We start from the raw sequence: 19,486 nt of genomic DNA, 5'->3' as shown, positions 1-19,486 counted from the left end.
TTCATTCGCATCGACAGTGATTGGACACAAGTAAAAGGAAATTAATTGGCAATTTTTGAGTTTGTGAGTGTGTGTGTCATTATGTGATCACACCGAGCTCACCTGAAATGTTTAGTCAGAGCGACTGTAGAGAGTGAAGTGGAAAACGTAGAAATGAGATTGGAAACAGTAAGTAAAGCTGGGCTACTCCGCGACTTTAGAGATGTTGTTTTTAAATTCCACCTCACACAAGTAAATCTTGTTCGTGAAGCCAAAGCTCAAGATTTCACACTGTACGCTGCTATCAGCTCCTCCTTGTCAAAGAATAAGACGTTTGTTTGCTAACATTGCTAAAAGGGGAGGAACATGCTGCCTTGATCATATGTGTCACTATGTCCCGAAACGTCCAAAGATAGAGGCATCGTAATATGGACACGCAGGAGACTTGGAAGAAGTGGGCATTTTGGTTTTGCTATGAAATCGTAGGACAAAAAATTTCGAAAATGTCAGAAATCCATTGGTCCGTCGGATGATTGGTCCTCCCAACCTCCTGTACGCTGCACAATGTTTGCTGAAATACGGTGCGACTCCAAAATGAGCTAACCTCAAAGTGGAAACAGAATTTAACTGATGGCACAATGTGGACTGTGCACTATATAGGTGTAAAGCGGTTATACACCTTTTACCTAACCTTGACCTCTACACAATAAAGGGACAAAATAATATAAATCTATTGTCGAGCAATGCTACGTTCGCTCTGAATCTGTTGTTCCGTGCATTTATCTTTTGTTAGAATTTGCCTTGGCACGGTTGTGTTATCACAGTGTGTCACGGTGTTTATTTCCATGAAGAAATTGAAAGCAGCATAACCAGTGTAATTTATTTCTTAAATGATAATTTATTAGCAAAGAGCCTCTCAGTAATTGTCAAATCTCCTGCTTGGCTTGTTGGTAGAACTGCCTACCTAGTGGAAGCACTGATGAGATGGACAGAAATGCAATTTGGCAAGATGGGATGTGGGGGTAGCGTGTCTCAGATCACGCACTGCGCTCGCCACGCAATTAATTTCTCATCTGAAGTGCCGGGTGTGTTTTTAGTGAGTGTGCTAGCTGGAGAAAAAAATATTTATCTGGTTGTGGTGTGTCTTGAGTGCTTTTCTGTGTGTGTTTGTGTGTCTTTGACAGTATGGCCCGGCGTGATGCTTCTTGCCTGTTGTGTGTATGTGTGGCAACAGCTCCGTGTGTGGCTGTGACTTGAGTGCGTGTGTGGCTGGAACTCTGCATGTGTGCGCGTGTTTGCAAGAAGGAATGGGATGCATGTTTACAGGGTTGCAGAGCGGGGCTGGGTGGCAGCCTGCAGAGACGATGGGATTGGAAAACGGAGTCTGTCTCTGCGTCCCACTGCTAAGCCAGCGGGACACACGGCAGCTATCTTCCTCTCTCTCTTTCTCTCTCTGTCTCTCCCGCGCGCCCGCTACAGTCCCCACACATTTTTCTACCTCTCTTATAATCTTCTCTCTGCTCTCTCCACTCCTCGCGCCCGCTCTCCTGATGTTTTCTCGCCACGTTTACTATCCGTCTTGTTTTCTTTGTATTCATTTTTCCCCCTTATTGTTTTCTCACCGTTACGTTGGGATCCCTCTTTAGGCCGCACAGAACTGCCTCTTGTCCGTCACAGAGTGTGGCTCAAATTGGACCTGGGACATGGAAATGAAAAACTGGAACTGAAAACGACAAATGTTAGAAGAGAAACACCGTCTGTGCAGACTTTGTGTGGAATTCAGTTTCATGGACAGGGGAAAAAACTGCTTTGGTGCATGTGGGGGAGGGTTTTGTGTACCACCTTAGTATAAGTCAAGATACAGTCAACATGAGTAAATGCTCTCTATATATTGAGCACTTTTCTAGTGTTTATAAACACTCGTGCACTTTAAATTACAGATTTGCCATTGGCCCATTCACACACACAAATATACAGTGCATCCATGTGAAGCACTTTCTGTATCACTCAGGGTCAATTTGGGCTCCAGTGTCTTGCCCAAGGACACTTTGGCATGCTAAATGGGGGAGATGGAGATCGAACCACCAACCCTCTGGTTAGTGGACGACCTGCTCTACCTCTTGAGCCAGATTCGCCCAATTTCATGTTTTGATCGATTTTTTGGCCTGAATCATCAAAATTGTTTCAAAAATAAAACAACAATTGGGAAGATTTGATGATTGAAAACAATATACAATTTCATTAAGCCACAGTCAGATAAGCAGATGTACTGGCACTTCTACACTTCATCGTCAAAATGGACTTGATCCCAACTAACAAGTGTTGTGTTTGTATTCTAAACCCCATTCCTATATCTTGTTCTTGTGCAATTGAGCTCCACTACCGTCTGACACTATAAAAACACATGTTTCTTCATTGTGATAAACATGGGCACTGTCGTTTTTTGTATTTCATCCTGCTGCTGTATTTACCAGAGCATCAAATGTGTATTCATCCACAGACAGAACTACAAGCAGCTGCTTCAGGAAATCCCTTTTAACAGAAAAGATTAAATAAATACCTGTTTTTTTAAAGATCAACATCATCAGTAAGCTTTTTTAACAGTAAGAAAAATATCGAGCATCGACGGCCTCGTCCTTTAAGTCATTTTTAATTGAGCACTTTGACTGTCGTTGAGTTATTTCTCTCTGGCTCATATTCATTTACAGATAATTGAATGATTTCATTAGAGGAAAACCATTAAAGTTTTACTGAACAACTTAACTGCCAAGCAATTAGCAGTTAGAGGGTTACACTTGAAAGTCGTCCTTTAAAGAAAAGGTGTTGATGGTATCTCATGATCAGTTCTCTGTGTGAAAATATGAGCTGAGGCCCTCTCCTACCTCTCATGACTCTTTCTCGTTTTGTGTTTAGGGTCGAAACCTGATCCCAGCGGCTCCGGGGAACAGTCGCCTGAACTACACGGTGCTGATTGGAGAGACTCCCTGCGTCCTCACCCTGTCTGAGAGCCAGCTGCTGTGTGAATGGCCCAACCTCACTGGACAACACAAAGTCACGGTCAGATCAGCGCTCTGTGTCCTCTGCCTCTTTATCTCTGTCACTTTGACCTGTCCTGACTTTACTTCAAAGTTGCACTTTTCTGTCCCATTTTGTCCCCGTGCGCACTGAATTGATTATCTACAAGAGAACTCGATGTAATGAGCTGATTCCTTAATATAATTTCTTACCTTTCTCATTCATTAAATTATTTTAAAATGTATTTTAAAAGCGATTTTCTTGGAAAGACAAAAAAAGATGGCACTGTCCCAGTAACTCATATTTATGAATAAGAAACATTGGAGGCTGACAATCTCAGCCTATAATGTCACTCTAACCTTGTCTGTGAGTTATGAGAATGACCCGCTCGTGTCGTTACTAAACGATTCCCGCCGACAGATCCGGGGATACGCTCCACTGAGCATTCACACCGAGGCTGCTGTTAAATATGTAACGCACAATTAACATGTTGCTCTTCATTGGCCTTGAGCGGGCCGGTTGCCGTTGAAATAAGGCAGTGGAGAAGTTGAGTTCCCGTCACAGGAACCAGACTCCTGACAAATGTCTGTCTAAGAGCCAATCTTCAAACTGTTCACCGTCGCAGCGCTGTTAACGCTCACATCCATTAAGTGTCTGAAATGTCACATCTCACAGCTACATTATATCCTCGACATGACCACGGTGAACCTTTAGACATGTCTGCAGATGTAAAACCATGTTCCTGTCTCTCTGCTGAAGTGTATCGGCACCAGCAGCTGTGCAGGCGTCAGCACTTCTCCACTGCAGGTGCTGCTGCTTTTGGATTTGAGTGGTTTTCAAGTCCCCTCAGTGCCATCTTCATTTTTCATGTACTTTTATTAGCTTCCCTTTACTTTGAGGGTGTAGACATTTAATAGTGCACAGAATATAATGTACCTAACCCTCAGTAAATCCACCAGCCAATCCTCCACCCACACTCCACTTTAATCAAAGCTGCACACATCACCGCTGCTCCGTACTTATATCTCCAGTATTACACACCGAACTTTGTCTCATTCAGCATGTTTTTTAAGATTTTTGCTACGACAATCAAATATCAGAATAATCATGCAAATGTAAATGTTTGATTAATACCATCCACACTTAATGAAGGAACCTGCAATGCTTTTCAAAATAATGAATTAAACAGTGCGAAGGTAAACCTAAAAATATATCATTTGCCCTGCATCACAGAACACACATCAAGTGCAAGTGCAATCACACATCTGTAAGTGAGAGATACACATCTGAAAATAGGACACAGCTTGAGTTATAGTTGCCCTCCAGTGAAAATCAAGGGTTTTAAACATGTTAAAATGTCCCCTTTGTGCATTCTATATGAGGTCAGGGTCATGGTGACCTCATGTTCTTGTGAACGCGATATGATGGTAACACCCATCTGGAATTTCATTACATTGGAACCAAACATTCACTTGGACTCACAGATTTATTTATTAGATTAGGTCACTGTCTCTAGAAAGTTTCTTAAAATGTTGACCAGTTGTCACTTGGACTCAAATAAGTAAATAAGATAAATTAGATTTCAGTGGTCAAAGGTCACAGTGGTTGTTGGAGGAATACAACCCCAGTGCAGTAATTCTAGTTTTTTTCTACCAGCAAAGGGTCATACCTGCTCTACATACTAAAAACCTGCCAAATAATAGGAAACCTGATCCTGCAAACTCAAAACTTTTTATTCAAAAGACTATCAAACTGATTTTGGGGGAAGCAGAGAGCTGAATTAATGTACAGCATATTTGGTGAGAGATAAGAGAAGTGTATGAGTATTCACTTTTGCTCCAGTTTATGTCCATGACAAGGCACTGTCTCACTGTCACCAGCGCAGCTCTGTCCTCGAGTTATGCAGAAACATAAAAGGTGGTATTAAGAATAGAATTGTTTCTCCAGGATGCCACTGATATGCAGACACTAAGCTCGCCTCTAAGCTTTAATCCATGAACCTCGTTCTCTGTATAAATCTCTCTGATGTGCAAATTTTGTCCAACTCTCAGCAAATCCAAGCTAAAGCATCATTGCAGCGTCACTTAGTTCTACTTCCTGTTCTGTATGTGAAGTGTAGTAGCTGTAGCTAGCTTCTTTTTTGTCTTACCGCCACCCACAGTGTGAATGATGCCGATGTTGCTTCCACTTGCAGTCCAGGAATTACAATACAGCAGGGAGTAGTTCAGGGAAAAGCCAAAGAACAAGCGTGCGACGGCGTCCCGCGGTACCCATTCAGCTTTACTTGTCCAGAGTGCTGAGCTGTCAACAGACGGCAGATCTGAAATCCCTGATTCACTCTGACTGGAGCAGACTTTCAAAATCACCACGCGGCTCCTGGGGCATCTGCACAGAGGAAGGTCAGGTCTCCTTCAGGCGACTCGGTTCTGCCATGAATATATTTGGATGTTTGTCCGCCAGTACACACACTCAGTCCCCCCCCCCCCGCGCTTTAAACTTATCACCAATCTTTATGACATTTACTCCCCGCCAGCTACCGCCAATATACCTAGAAAGCCACTGACAGCACATCCATGTAATTCAGTATGATAGCTCTCAACGGATACAGCCAGCTCCAAGGTGGAACTCTCTTGAATTTCTGTCTTTTTTTCTAGCCTCCCTTTTCTCTTTTTTTTTTTTTCAATGAAATGTCATGTCGAATATCGGAGCGATGCAATGTGGTGGCGGGGGTGGTGGAGTTAGTCCTTCGTTTGACAATAGCCGAAGAAAAAATAGAGCTGTCTGTTCTTATCTCTTCTGCTGTGTGTGTGTGTGTGTGTGTGTGTGTGTGTGTGTGTGTGTGTGTTACTACATGCACTATGACTGTGTTTGTGCGCACAGCTGTGGCACAATAATATTCCCTACGTAGAATGACCTACATACAGGGGACCCCAATGGGTGTCCAGACATACTGCGCTTGTGTGTGTGTCTGTTTTGTGTGTTGTTGTACAGTCAGAAGTGGTGAGTGTGTGCGTCAATGTGTCTTTGTGTGTCCCCTCAGATGCTCAGCTGTGTGTTGGCAGCTGTGCACCTCCCTCGAGTTTTCGAAGAAACTTGTTTGTTGTTTTGGCCTTCAGCTCTTTAAGTTCCTCCATCAGTCCTTCAGTCTGTCAGAAGAATAAAAATAGAAAAACGCCTCGAAAATGTGTCACCAACTTCTACTTATGCTGCGTTCGAGTCATTGAAGGATACTTTTCCCCCTGGTTAATTGCACCAGATTTGCCAGTGACCTCTGATTAGATAACACGTATTCATTTGCAATGGGCCGGGAAAGTAACCCTATCTCTGAGTTCCCCAAATCCAACATAACCTTAACCTTCCCTTCCTCCAGTTTGATATGTTTTCCCCATTTTCCAAAAACCAAACAAGTTGAAATCTCATGAATATTTAAATTCAAATACCTCACAGCTTTTAGTTTCATGTGGACATAAATAGAATCATCAGTCTAAGTGCCATTTTATGAGACCTTTGAAATGCATATTTCCCTGACGGTGTTATTGTTGTGTCCTTCCTTCAGAAAAAAAAGGCCCAGATGTTGGTAATAACCTTACCAGTGTCTCTGCTCTGTTCTGTTAATGGGGCGCGTGTTCTGTTCAAGTGTCCCAGGAAGCGTTGACAGTGTGTGACAGTGAGCACAGCATGAAGAACACCAGGAGCCTGAAAATGAAGCAGCTAAATGTAATTAAGTCGTCACTAATTTAAACATTTACACCTCTGCTCTTCCTGCTGTCAGAATGTCCTCAATGAAAAGGCGTGAGAGGAAACGCCCCCTCCCACTTTTAGATTTAAAACAAATCCCACCCCCTGCTCACACTGACATGATCATTTGCTCTACTTGCTGTTCTTTTTTTTTTTGGGGTGTGTGAGCTACACAGAATGGTTTGACATATAATCACTTGGCTGCGTTTTCGAATGTAAATCCAATATTCACTCGTTATGGTTCTGTTCTGTTTACCAGCCAGTCACTGGTCCTGTGATTGGTGTTGGGCAGGTACACAGTGGGTTTATCAGAGCTGTTCCACTGACAGCAGCTGCCTGATGACAGAGGTGACGTGAGATGTGGGGGCGAATCCAAACAGTGAAGTTATATGCTGTAAGATCAAAACAATAATCTGGAAATGTCCCATCAAACCAAGGGAACTGTAGAGTATGGTAATGTTGCTCTGTGGCTGCAAAGCTGTTTTTAGACATGAACTTTCAGGAAAATGTCCAGACTTTTTCATGAATTTACCTTTCACACATGAAGAACACAGCAGGAGATTCTCCAGTCCGACGTTCACACAAACAGAAATCTCCAGAGCATTCAGGCGAGGGGGGTGGCGCAGCATCCAGGAGGCAGGATGTAATTTATCAATTCTGTAGCGATCATGTGTTTTTGTTAAAACATTGACTACAGTACTCCAAGCTCTCGTCGCCTTTCCAAGATTACATCTTCTATGTCCCCTATGTGTATGACACCTCTTTTTAAACCAGAGATCTTAGTATTCTTATTTTCAGTTTTGTCAATGTCGCTTGTCGGAAACGTCATCAACACACCCACTCGCTCTCCGTGAAACCTTCGGATAATCTCCTGCTTTTTTCAAACATTGTCTCGAGATTTTACTCGGAAACTGGCAGGAGAAACGCTGCAGAATGTCCGGAGCAACCGACTCAGAGATTTGGGTTGTCACATACAGCCCCTCTGGAAAAGTGTGGGAGAGTATCCAGAGTTGAGTGCATGTCTAAAACCAGCTCAAGTGACCCATTACACAGCCTATTGTTGCCATAAAAAAATTTGATAAGTTAAATTTACCAAAAAAAAAGAGCTTTGATGGTTAAAAGGCATGACGTGGTAAATCACCACTGTGAGCCTGTGCTATTCTGTTGACAGTTATTAGGTCATAAAATGAATCCTGTATGATGTTTATACGTTCTAGACTAAGACTGTCTTTCATCCATCCGTCCATTGTCATCTATTGTAGGTCTCCAGCATATCTCAGAGCCAACATACAGAAACAACCTGTCACACTCACATCCACACCTATGCTCAGTTTAGAGAACTGATCTAACCCTAACCTGCATGTCTCTAAACTGTGAGAGGAAGCTGCAGTACCCAACCACCGTGCTGTGCCGCCCAGCTGTCTCGCGATCTCTTGAAATCACACATTTCAGTTCCACAAACTAATAAATCCAAACTCTTACTTTAATCGTCTTCCCGTTTAATTGTCTCCGCCATTGCAAATTCAATTTGTAGGTTATGACTACATGGATATTGATTTAACAGCTCCTCTGTTTTCTTTTTTCAGACTTTGATAATGATAACATGAAAGTGCACTTACAGAAACGTCAAAGCACATAATCGCACCTCATTTGAATCTGTTATCAACCCCCCTGCAGGATCGCTTGATTTGACGGATTCCAGTGCAGCGTGCCTGTGTGCGTGTGTGTGTGTGTGTGTGTGTGTGTGTGTGTGTGCGTGTGTGTTGTTCTCCTCTCTGCGACAAACTGTGCTTATGTAAATGTAGTTAGTCAGACAAAAAAAAAAACATGTGTTTGACTTCCCATAATTAGCCAAGCTCCTTGGGGAGAGATTTAAATGCTGGTGATTACGTTTTTTGATTACTTATACTGTGTCTGGGTGTGTGTGTAGTCTAATAAGTGTGTGTTGAGTGTTTCTATGTGTGAGTGTGTTTGACTTTAACACCATCGGCTGGTTTAACTTTGTTCATATACGTGTAAGAAATGAGCATATCAATAATAACCCTATTCCACCGCAGTGAACCGGGTGCTAGTGCTGGTTCGGAGCTGGTTCAACTTACAAAGCTTTTAAAGACCAGTTTGCTCTTCCATGGGCGAGAGCCACTTTAGAGCCATTTAGAGTCATTTTGTCACCATATATTTTTCGCTGTCTACATCTCAACACCTGACCCACGAGCTGGCAACTATTATATATTATATGTGTTCATTCATTCATTTATTTAGTCCAGCCTTACTCTGCTTGCTCTCCTCTCTCTCGCTTGCACGGACACGCAGAGACACACACACACACACACACACACACACTGACACCGACTCACCTGACGTCTGTGACCCGCTACAGTTTAAATGTTGATTTATTTGTAACGACCGCCACATTATCAACACTGATCACCACACTCACATATAAACACCGTGTTGTTGTACACGTGTGTAAACTTTAGCCGGTTCTTACTTCTAGACCTGCAATGAGTGTGTGCCACTGTTTTTATGGCCTAGAGCCAGTTCTTTGGCTGTTAAAACACATAGAACTGGTTCCAGATTAGGCACTGGTTTCAAACTGGCCCTGGAGCTGCCTCGGTGGAAAAGTGGTATAACAGAACATCTGTGTTGAAAACCCACTTACTGGGGATGTGCAGACAATGCAGAGGAGAGTAAATCATTTAAAGCACTGAGCAAGTTAACTCGTGAGATCTTCATTATCAAAGGCCTGTGAAGCTGCTCCCCCAAAGGCAAGATTGGAAAAAACCTTTACCAGTAATGTTCAAAGCTGAGGGGATGTAAGACTCCTCAGTATAAGCCTGTCAGAGATCAGCCTGTTTAGCACAAGCACAGAATAGATAAACATTTAATGAAGCTTGTGGTAGAAATTGGGTCAACCAACTTCTCTTTCATCAGACCACCGCTGTTTGATCTCTTCAGACCATTATTTTCAAGTGACCACTGCCTGGTTTGTATGTCTTTCTGGGAAGTGCTGGTTTACATTTCCAGAAAATTTGACAGAGGACAGTAAATCAGTTGTAATTTCCTCTCCAGTGGTGGAACTGCTTTTGAGCAATGCACTGAACCTTCGCAGCCCTCTGGTGAATGACTGTGTCACTTTACAATTAAGGAGTTACTGGAACTTGTGTTCTTTTTTCTCTCAATCATTAAATATTTGTTGCCTTTGTGTGTTCAGATCCGTGCTGGGGGGTTCGAGTACTCCCCCGGGACTCTTCACATCTACTCAGACAGCCTTCTGACACTTCCCGCCATCATCGGCATCGGAGGGGGCGGCGGCCTGCTCCTGTTGGTCATCATCGCTGTGCTGATAGCCTATAAGAGGAAGTCGAGGGACGCTGACCGCACACTGAAACGTCTTCAGCTCCAGATGGACAACCTGGAGTCCAGAGTGGCTCTGGAGTGTAAAGAAGGTAGGTCACACAAACAGCGTACACTGTGCTAGCCACAGCTTTGAATGACTATACAGTCGTTTGGATTAATATCTAAATTAATGTATAATACAAAAACATAAAATTATCTTGTAGAGAACATTTGATAAATTTACATCATATAAAGAAACAAATAAATTATTTAATTTGGACCAAATGAGGTGTTCAAGGAATAGTTTAATCTTTTTGGAAAAAAAATAATTCTCGTTTGTGCCATTGCTATGTTACAGACGCCTGTCAGCTTAGACACTTGTCTGTCGAAAAGATGTCAAAAATCACAGACTGGCAACTCTAAAACGTATACCTTGATTGTCTTGCTTAATAATTAGTAGTAATAGTTTTAGGGGTGCTAGTCTGTGATCAATACGCTATGCTGGGCAGCACTGTGGTGAAACTCTGGCTTCCTCCCATGATCCAAAGACATTGTTGGACATGGTTAGATTTAATGGAGACTAATTGACTGTATGTTTAAATGTGAGTGTGAACGGTTGTTTGTTGTTGGTTGTATGTTGACCCTTTGATAGACTGGTGACCTCTCCAGGGTGTATCCCACCAATGTCAGCTTCATGTACATCAGACTTGGTCTATACAGTTTTTCAAGCTTATATCAAATACACTTTTAATCTAAATAAAGTAAAGTCCAACATGTAATCCATATTATTGCTACACACAACATTGTACTCTCTTTATCTAACAGTACCTACATATCAGCTGAGTAAACTGGTTTGAAGGCAATGACACTGTGTGTGTGTGTACTACGCTGAGTAAGTGTCCAACAGTTCATGATATGTGGATTAAGAGAGTTTTATACCCAAAATATATGGAGAGAGATGCACTGTATTTGGCTGTTGTAGTAGCAGGAAATTGGTTGCTGCTGTCATGGATGACAACATGGTGGCTGCAGGGTGTGTTTACCAAGGAAAATGCATGACTGTGTCATACATGAGTCACAACGAACAAAAAAACACTTTATATACAGGGCTGATCTAAATACATAATGGGAAGAACTCGCGTCCAGTTACATTACCATCATTACAGTCACAGTTTCAGAGCAGGATGTGTTTTCACTCACAGTTATGAAACACTGACCTGACACACAGATTGGCTGAGAAAGCAGAGGGGAAAAGGGAGGTGTTTTTCAACATTTTCATTGATTTCTTTGTGAATAACCTTGGATCTAGATGGAAAAAAATCGGGCATGTTTAGGGGTTTAGGGGACTGATATTTTAATCAGGAGAGACTTATATAGAAATGAATGAGAACGAGTAAATTAGAATGAAAAATCCTTTATTGTCGTCATTTATTTTGAAATAGTCTGTGGTGCCAGAGCGGTCTTCTGAGTTAGAAGCTTCTGATCATGTAGGAGACTTTCCCTGGAGCCCAGACACTGGTGGTGATGATGAGGGATGAAGCACGGAGTTGGAACGTCGAGGATGACTAGGAATCCAGAATTGGGATGGTGCAGGGGTCGCTTGGAATCGCCCCGCTGAACTGACAGCGGAGCGAGAGAGAACACTTTAAACTCTGACAGCTTAAGGTTGATTGGCTCAAAGTGAGCGTGTCAGGCTTTGGTTGGATAAAAAGAGGATGAGCTGGTGGAGCCTAGGTAGAGCGGGAACTGTGCATGTGACTTAGGAGGTTATGAACAAGAAGACAGTCTATCTGACTGAACCTTCACTTAGCTTCATTTATGAGTATGTCAGTTGGGTGAATTTAGATGTGGTTTCATAAGGGAACTGTCGGGCCTTGGCGGAGGTATGAACTCTACAGACTGACATTCTAGTTCCTTATGTGGGGTTCAGATTGTGGTGGTGGGGAGATGTCAGTCGTCTGTCCGTATGTCTGAGTAAAAGCAAGACAGGACAATGAGAGAGTGTTGGAATAAAAAGAGAGAGAGCATATTAAGTGTTAGCTGGTAGAGAGAGAGAGAGAGAGAGAGAGAGAGAGAGAGAGAGAGAGAGGCTGTGTGAGGTCAGAACAACCAAGAGATCGTTCTCAGTGGGATGAGAGATAAAGTGGGAGAGACAGCCGGCTGAGCGGGAGGGAGAGGGGCCTTATGTGAGGTCACACTGTTAGCAGTAGTGTCTGATGACTGATGTAGGGACAGTCCAGCTGTTTACACTCCATATAATGACACAGGCACACACAGTTATGGTACAAGGTTACAATATGATTACAGCACAGTCGTGACACAGAGTCACGGCTCTATCAGCCGCCAAGGATCAGCTGTCAGACAAAACCCACGACGGCGTTTGATTTAAAGTGCGGCCGTTTCAAGGAGAGCGGTGCAAGGTCACATTTCCAGAAAGGTGCTCCCACCTCGTCTGAGTATTAAGACGTTTTTTTGTGATTTTCAAGACACAGGACAGAAACAGGAAAAGTCCCGCTCTTTGCTCATTGAGAAGACGGTTGATTTTTGTCGATACAGAAAACAACCATTCAGTTTTTCCAGGAAGTAGAACATGAACACGCCTGCAACAACCCCCCCCCCCCCCAGTTGGCCCGCCGAGACGAGACCCTGCGTGTGGGCGGAGGAACAGATGAAGGGGGTGGTCTTCTGCGTGTGAGGTTGGCTGCTCGCTACGAGGAGTTTTCAGGGGGAAGTGACAGGGGACGTCAGGCTCAGTCGGCCGTGAGAAGCAGACTATCATCTGAACTAGTTCATCATCAGTCAATTAGCTGCATTATAGAAATGACAACTGCTGAATGGCAAGTGTCACATTTTAGTTCAGGAGAGATGATTTTTTTTTCAGATGCTACATGACCAAACGAAATGCAAATTGACCTTCAAATAAATTAACGGGCAAAGACAAGACTTTTTGTGGAATTTAGCAAGAAGCAAACATTTATACACATAAGGAAATAGAGTTGGAACCAATACGCTTTTTTAAAACATCATGGGATGTCACAATGAGAACTTTCTGTTACAAAACATATGCTAACACAATGTGCACAAGAAGTTAAAATACTTAAAATATAGCGTCAAACTCTGTTGCTGTGTGTAATGAGAATGCACCAGAAACAACAACAACTATGGCTACTGACAAAGAAACGAACGCTCACTGAGCATCAGTTTGAGCCTTTTTAATCGTCTTTGTATTATTGTCTGGATGGACATATTTTTTCAAACAAAGGTCATGCGGACAGATTTTCTTTTTTAAATGGGGGAGATTTTTTCCGTTACAAAAAAAATTCACAGTATGTGTAGATAATGCTGAGAAGGGAAAGATGACTGGTAACCTGCTAGTTTCTGTTTATTTGATTGTTATTGTGGGTCTTTTGACTGTTGAGTGTGTAGTTTAATTTACCTTGTGCACTGACTTCAAATATTGGATTAAAGGTTTCACAGAATAACCCGATTTTACTTTTGCAAAAATAATTTCTTCAGAAATAAAATTCATTCATTGAATTTGAAATGGTTGGTATTTTAGAGCGATAAACACACCAGTACATCCATTGCTCTGCTTGTTGTTACACATGGTCTCACTCAAAAAAACAGAAAAAAAGGGACATTTTGGGAAATGGCCACAATGGCTACAGTTAAGTCTGGCTATCAATCAAATTTTATGTATCCTGATGTGCTGCAGTGTTTCTGTCTCTATTATTACCAGACCCTTTATAGCTATAACCATTTACTTATTTAAGTAATAAATGAAAGATTGATTAGAGAATAGAGGAACAGATGAAACACAAGATGACAGAGGGAGCTGGAGACGATAACAGACAGGAGAGAAAGCATGTTCCTGAATATCTAACAATCCCTTTCCTCTTCTCCATCCTTCTCCTTTTCTCATCTTCTTTACATCCCTCTCCTCTTTCTCTTTATCTCCCATTCTGCCTCTTCTACTCTGCCTCTTTCTCCACGTCTCTAATGTACTTTCCACTTCTTCTCATTTCTGACCTTTTACCTCCTAATCTTTCGCTCTTCGTAGTCCTCTTCACTTATGTCCTCTATCCCCTGGATTTCCTTTCCTCTCTGTCCTACCATCCTCGCTTCTAAACCTCATGATCTTTTTTCTTCTCCTTTCTTCTTTCTCTTCCCCTCATCTTTCCTTCATCTCCTCCGCTTTATCCCCCTATCATTCTCTGTTGTGGACCAAGCAGGCCAATTACAGCTGGGGGAAATTATGCATGAAAGCTCATCCGTCGTTCTCTTAATAATTATCCACTCATGCAATTAATTGTCTTCCAGGAACTTTGTTTTCTGTTTCCTTTTTCTGCTTTTCTCTCCCCAGGCTGCTTTTCCCTGTTTCATTCCATTGTGCTCGAGTCTTTTTTGACAAGGATTGAATTTACTGAAGTTAAGTCACACATGGAGAACTTCAGTTCCAGACACGTTCAGCCTTTTCTTTCAGTGGATTTTTCGCCTAATTGTCACATCCAGATTTATTTTTTGAGAAATTAAAGTCAGACAGATACGTATACTGGCTTTTTCCCGTTGCTTTCTCTGCATGTCCGTGACTAAAATGAAGTGACGAGCTGATCCTGGGTGGGTTATTGTGCTTTAATGGCTGTCTATCCCTGTATTCCCCCTCATGGTTCTGTCTTGTCTGCATTTTACTTCTCATTTATTGCCTTTGTGGGATTCTACCCTCATTATGGTGTTTATTTTTAAGCCTAACTGTCTAGGCCCTTGTTAAAGACGCAGACACTGTACCTGAAATGATGCACTGTTGGTGTCTGTCAACAGTACCTCCCCGTTATTTGTGTCAGGCAAGTTCCTCATCTGACACATATATCCTGTTTACCGTGCTGTCACACACTGTCAGTACAGTCTTGGTTTGTGATTCTTTTGTCCACTGTCCATCTTTGTAATCAGTGCCATTGGTGAAGCATTACAGAATTACCCTCTGCTTTTAATTACGTGGGATCACAAGTGTTACAGATTGATGACATCAAGATAGATGAACTTGTCACTTTATGATTCAAGCATGAGCTACCGCTAGCTTACCTGTAGTGCACAGGTTCCAACTTGGCCCTTAACGTTTCCCTATTTCACACTCTCAATAACATAGGCCTGTATATATATATATTTAAATATAAACCATGTTGCAGTTGCTGTTTTCAGGCATGAACTCCAGAAAATGGCTGAAAAATTGGGTTGGGACACTTTATGTGGCTCAGATGCAACAGGAAAATCTCGGAACATTCAGACAAGGGGTGGCATCTGGGTAAAGCATGCAGGATATGACATAAAATCAACAGTGAAAACCAGATTTTTGTTTACTGCACATCAACAGCAGCATTGGTTCTAATCACGAAAAGCTCTAGAATCTCATCTTTTTTAAGTTTCATCTTCATAGACATCTTCTACCTATATGGCACATCTTTTTCATGCTGAGATATTTGTAATCTTTTGTGTCCATTGCCAGTTTAGTGAATTTTCCGGATTTTTTCCTGCTGCTTTCTCACAATGGCTAAGTCTGACATTATCCGACATTTAACTAGCGTGCTGAAAGTAAAAGTTTCAGATAACCTTTGGAGCAACTGACTTGGACATTGCGTTCTCACATACACTGCCACACAGGACCAAACACATAAGAAGCTAAAATAGACTGCAACAATAATCTAGTGTATTTATAATTTATGAAAGATAATAATATAATGTCTGGAATGGAAACAGAATTCTGCTGTTGGTAGACGAGGTACGTCAGAGACACCATATAACAAGGAGAATGTAGCAGCACACTGACAAGTGCACACTATGAAGATGCTTACACAGTGGCTGTAAATAAAATCAATGCCAGATTTATTGTAGTTGTTCGTTTGCCAAAGAGAAGAAAAAAGAAGGAGTGTTACAGCCTCCTATCAAAAGTTCAAATGCGAATAATAGTAGAATAAAAAACATTGACAGAAAGCAGATGCATGCTCAGCTCTGTGTCTGTGCTGAAGTCATCAAGGATCAGCTAATTTAAATAAACCCTGGAGTTCCCCGGATTTTACAGTACATTTGCGAATATTTGATACTTTTTATTCTTAAGTTTATTTAAGTTAGAATGAATTTGAATCGATTTTTGTTTTATCTTTCACGTCAGTCCAAAATGTTAATTTCAGGAGCTTAATAAATACTAGATCCTTCTAGCAGAAGGTGTTCACTGGCAGGTACAAATGAAGCCGCATGTGATGAGTTGCGTCACAGAGGCGGCACGTTGTCTACAAACACCCTTGATCAACACTGGAGTTTACAATGACAAGGAATTAAGTGCTTAGACAAGGGATTAATCCAAATTTGGAGAAAGTAAATTTTGACGTCTAGGCTTCGACTTCATTACTTCCCATGATATGATTACATAATGGGGAGAGATGAGCAAGTATGTGTAACCCCCCCTTGCCCGCAGTCTGCAGGTGGATGCTTGGGTGGTGAAAGAAGAGATGAGAAATCTTTGCAGCTCAAAGAGGCTGCCAAATTGGGAGGGTGTGTGTTGTAGAGGGTTGTGGAGAGTGAGACATGTCACATGATTAGAGCAGAGCAGCTCAGTAGGACAGCCTGGACTAGCTCTCTCCCTATTCTCCAGCTTTTAGTTCCCTCAAACAACAAGACCATTTGCCATTGGTCAATAACACAACTTCACATGTTAAAGGTCACCACGGTTGAACTCAGAGTAAAGATTCAGGTCACCATACTGATGTCACTGAAACTAATGAATGTCACCACCACAGAATTCCGTCGTTTTAGATGCTGATGTGACTGAGCCTGTAGTTTACGTAATCACTTCACTGATGCAACTGATCAAAAACAAACAGAAAGTACAGTAAAAGATCTGCAAGCAAATTCCAAATCCAATCCATAACCGTCCTTTATCCTGACATCTCTTTTTCTCCTTTTTTTTGTAGCTTTTGCTGAGCTTCAGACCGACATCCATGAGCTGACCCAGGAGCTGGACGGGGCTGGGATCCCCTTCCTCGACTATCGGACTTATGCGATGAGGGTCCTGTTCCCCGGGATCGAGGACCACCCCGTGCTCAAGGAGATGGAGGTACGGGTCAGTACACCACCAACTGAACTTGAAACTGATACCAACTAACCGTGAACAATCAAACGCAGTAGAACCAAATACAAGGCCGCTAATGTCCGAGGTAGAGACGTAGTGGTTGCTTATAGTTGCGACAAAAAGTGAAATCCAGAGAAATATTTCGGAGAAGTACTTTGAAATTTGGATTTAAAAGCATAAAAAATGTCCTTCTGGCTTTACAGCTTAATACTTTGGGAGCCATTATCCCATGATAGTTTTCATCAAAGACTGGCACCTCAGAACAAAATCTGAGGCAAGAAGAACTCCACACACGGTTCACCTTAAAGCGATCGCATAGCCTATATTTCACCTACTTTATCTTAATGTATTCAGCTAGTCTCAATGAATGCGGAGGACTTTTCGGGCACCTTAGTAGCCTCATTAGTCGGCTCTCATGGGACGGATGCACGTTGTGTTCTCAGGATGTCTGGAAGTGCAGTTTTAAAGTAAGAACCACCAGAAATTGTATGTAAGAAATACAAGGAGATAAAGAGATGTAAGAAAGGATAGAGTATAGCAAACGATGAGGGCAAAGATAAGAAGAGGATTAGAACAGAGAGGGAGAGATAAGATCCACTTATACTATAGGATTGTGACTTGTATTATAGATCGTTGTTAATTTGTTAATTAAGCGAGTACATACGACTACCCTGCTGAATTGAGATGCAGCGGATTTAGAAAGACATTTTATACTGCCGAGGGAAGTGGAATTAATAGTACGTCAACAGGGACGACGCTCCTCCAAAGCTAAAAAACCCGAGCCAAGTTTGTAATCAGCAGTATCATTAAGATGTAGAATCTGGTGCCGCTCCATTGACTTTGATTGGAGCGCTGACTTTTTGAAGTCGAGGAATAATTTGTTTGACCTTTTACAGCTTCATTTAATCGTTCTAATCCAGAGAGTGGATTTATATTCCTATGAAAAAAAACAGAAAGACAAAAAGTCCTCTGGGTTTTTATAGTTGTCATTTGTGAATTTAGTGATTTATCCTCTGCTATTTTTGGCAAGGGGGAACATAAGTGATTACTTAAACACAAAAGAATTATCCTTGGACAAAGAAAAAAAAGTAAATTATGGTTTCCAGTGGACACTATAAAGCTATAACTTAACTAAAAATAATACAGAGTAATTAGTAATTAGATAGTGTTCTCCAGCAGGAAGGTAGCAGAGGAGTAGATCTACTTAAAGTCAAATCTTTACATCCATTTATTTGCTTTGATGCTTTAACAGACAAATATGAACCTTTGCGAAATAATGTAGTCTAGGTTTAGTATTTATTTAGACCATGAGTCTTGTATCAAACCTATCAGGTCTAAATCTTTTCAAACCCCGCTTTAGATTTAAATAGACTTTCAACATTTACAGTTTTGTAAATAATTAAAACATTTAGAATCTGTAATTAGTTTACATCAGGGGTCGGCAACCTTTTTGACAATAAGTGCCAATGTGAAATTTTCTAATTAGTGTGCCATATCAACATTTTTTTTAAAATTAAGTTTTATTATTGAACCACATTCATATTTCCAACAGACGTAATTTTATTCCATCCATATTGGCTATATACAGAACAACACTTTAAAGAAACATGTTTATCTCATTATGATTGCAATAATAAGTTTGTCATTAACCCCACCAACCACACTCATATTCAGAATTGCGAAAGCTTGCTTCAGTCACATTGTGGCAAAGACTTTGAGAGAGTTGGCTTCCCATACCTGGACACTGCACGTTTGATCGATTCTCCCCTGTCTGCCTGATCCTTGAAACTTCTTTCGTGCTTTGTCTCAAAGTGGCGCTTAACACTGGACGTTCGGCAAACAACATTTTCAAAACATAACGTGCACACAGCACGGTCCTTATGAAAAACAAAGCCGTAGTCTTCTGCCCATGAGGGCTGAAATGCCCGTGTCTTCGTGAATAAGCAAGGCTGGTAATTATTGGGGAGCAGGAAAACAGACACAGAGGAAGAAAAACACACTTAGAGACACACAAGGAAAGAGGAAATGAAAAACCAACAAAGACAAAATCCCAAAAATGCAGACATACAAAATCCAAGGATATTTACTGAATGAGAGGTGAAAAAGGTCCAGTTACCTACGTACACTTGCACAACTTCTAAAGATGTATTTCTGTCTGGTAATCACTGTGTAGATCTGCAGTACGTTTTGAAGAGTTTGAGTATTAAGGCAGACAAATGCAGGCGTCTGCATTGTCTCTAGACAGTGTTATTGTCAGTTAATAGTTAATATTTTGAAGATTGTCATAAAGGTGAT

At 41.6% G+C, this 19,486-nt stretch overlaps 1 protein-coding gene across 2 annotated transcripts in view; it reads left to right on the top strand.

Annotated features, from left to right (window-relative positions):
- The window catches only part of LOC117764601 (plexin-A1-like), a 261,822-nt gene that overhangs the window by 209,373 nt on the left and 32,963 nt on the right, over positions 1–19,486 (top strand). The window contains exons 19-21 of one of the 2 annotated variants that reach the window (XM_034590517.1): positions 2,893–3,036; positions 9,947–10,181; positions 17,034–17,176. In XM_034590517.1, coding sequence (XP_034446408.1) covers positions 2,893–3,036; positions 9,947–10,181; positions 17,034–17,176 — 522 coding nt within the window. Of the gene's footprint in view, positions 1–2,892; positions 3,037–9,946; positions 10,182–17,033; positions 17,183–19,486 lie in introns of both variants that reach the window. The other variant, XM_034590516.1, reaches the window with a different exon arrangement.

Source organism: Hippoglossus hippoglossus, chromosome 7, assembly GCF_009819705.1.
Source record: "Hippoglossus hippoglossus isolate fHipHip1 chromosome 7, fHipHip1.pri, whole genome shotgun sequence".
NCBI lineage: Eukaryota > Metazoa > Chordata > Actinopteri > Pleuronectiformes > Pleuronectidae > Hippoglossus > Hippoglossus hippoglossus.
Note: the sequence above shows the minus strand (reverse complement) of the source record. Positions and strands in the feature narration are given on the sequence as shown.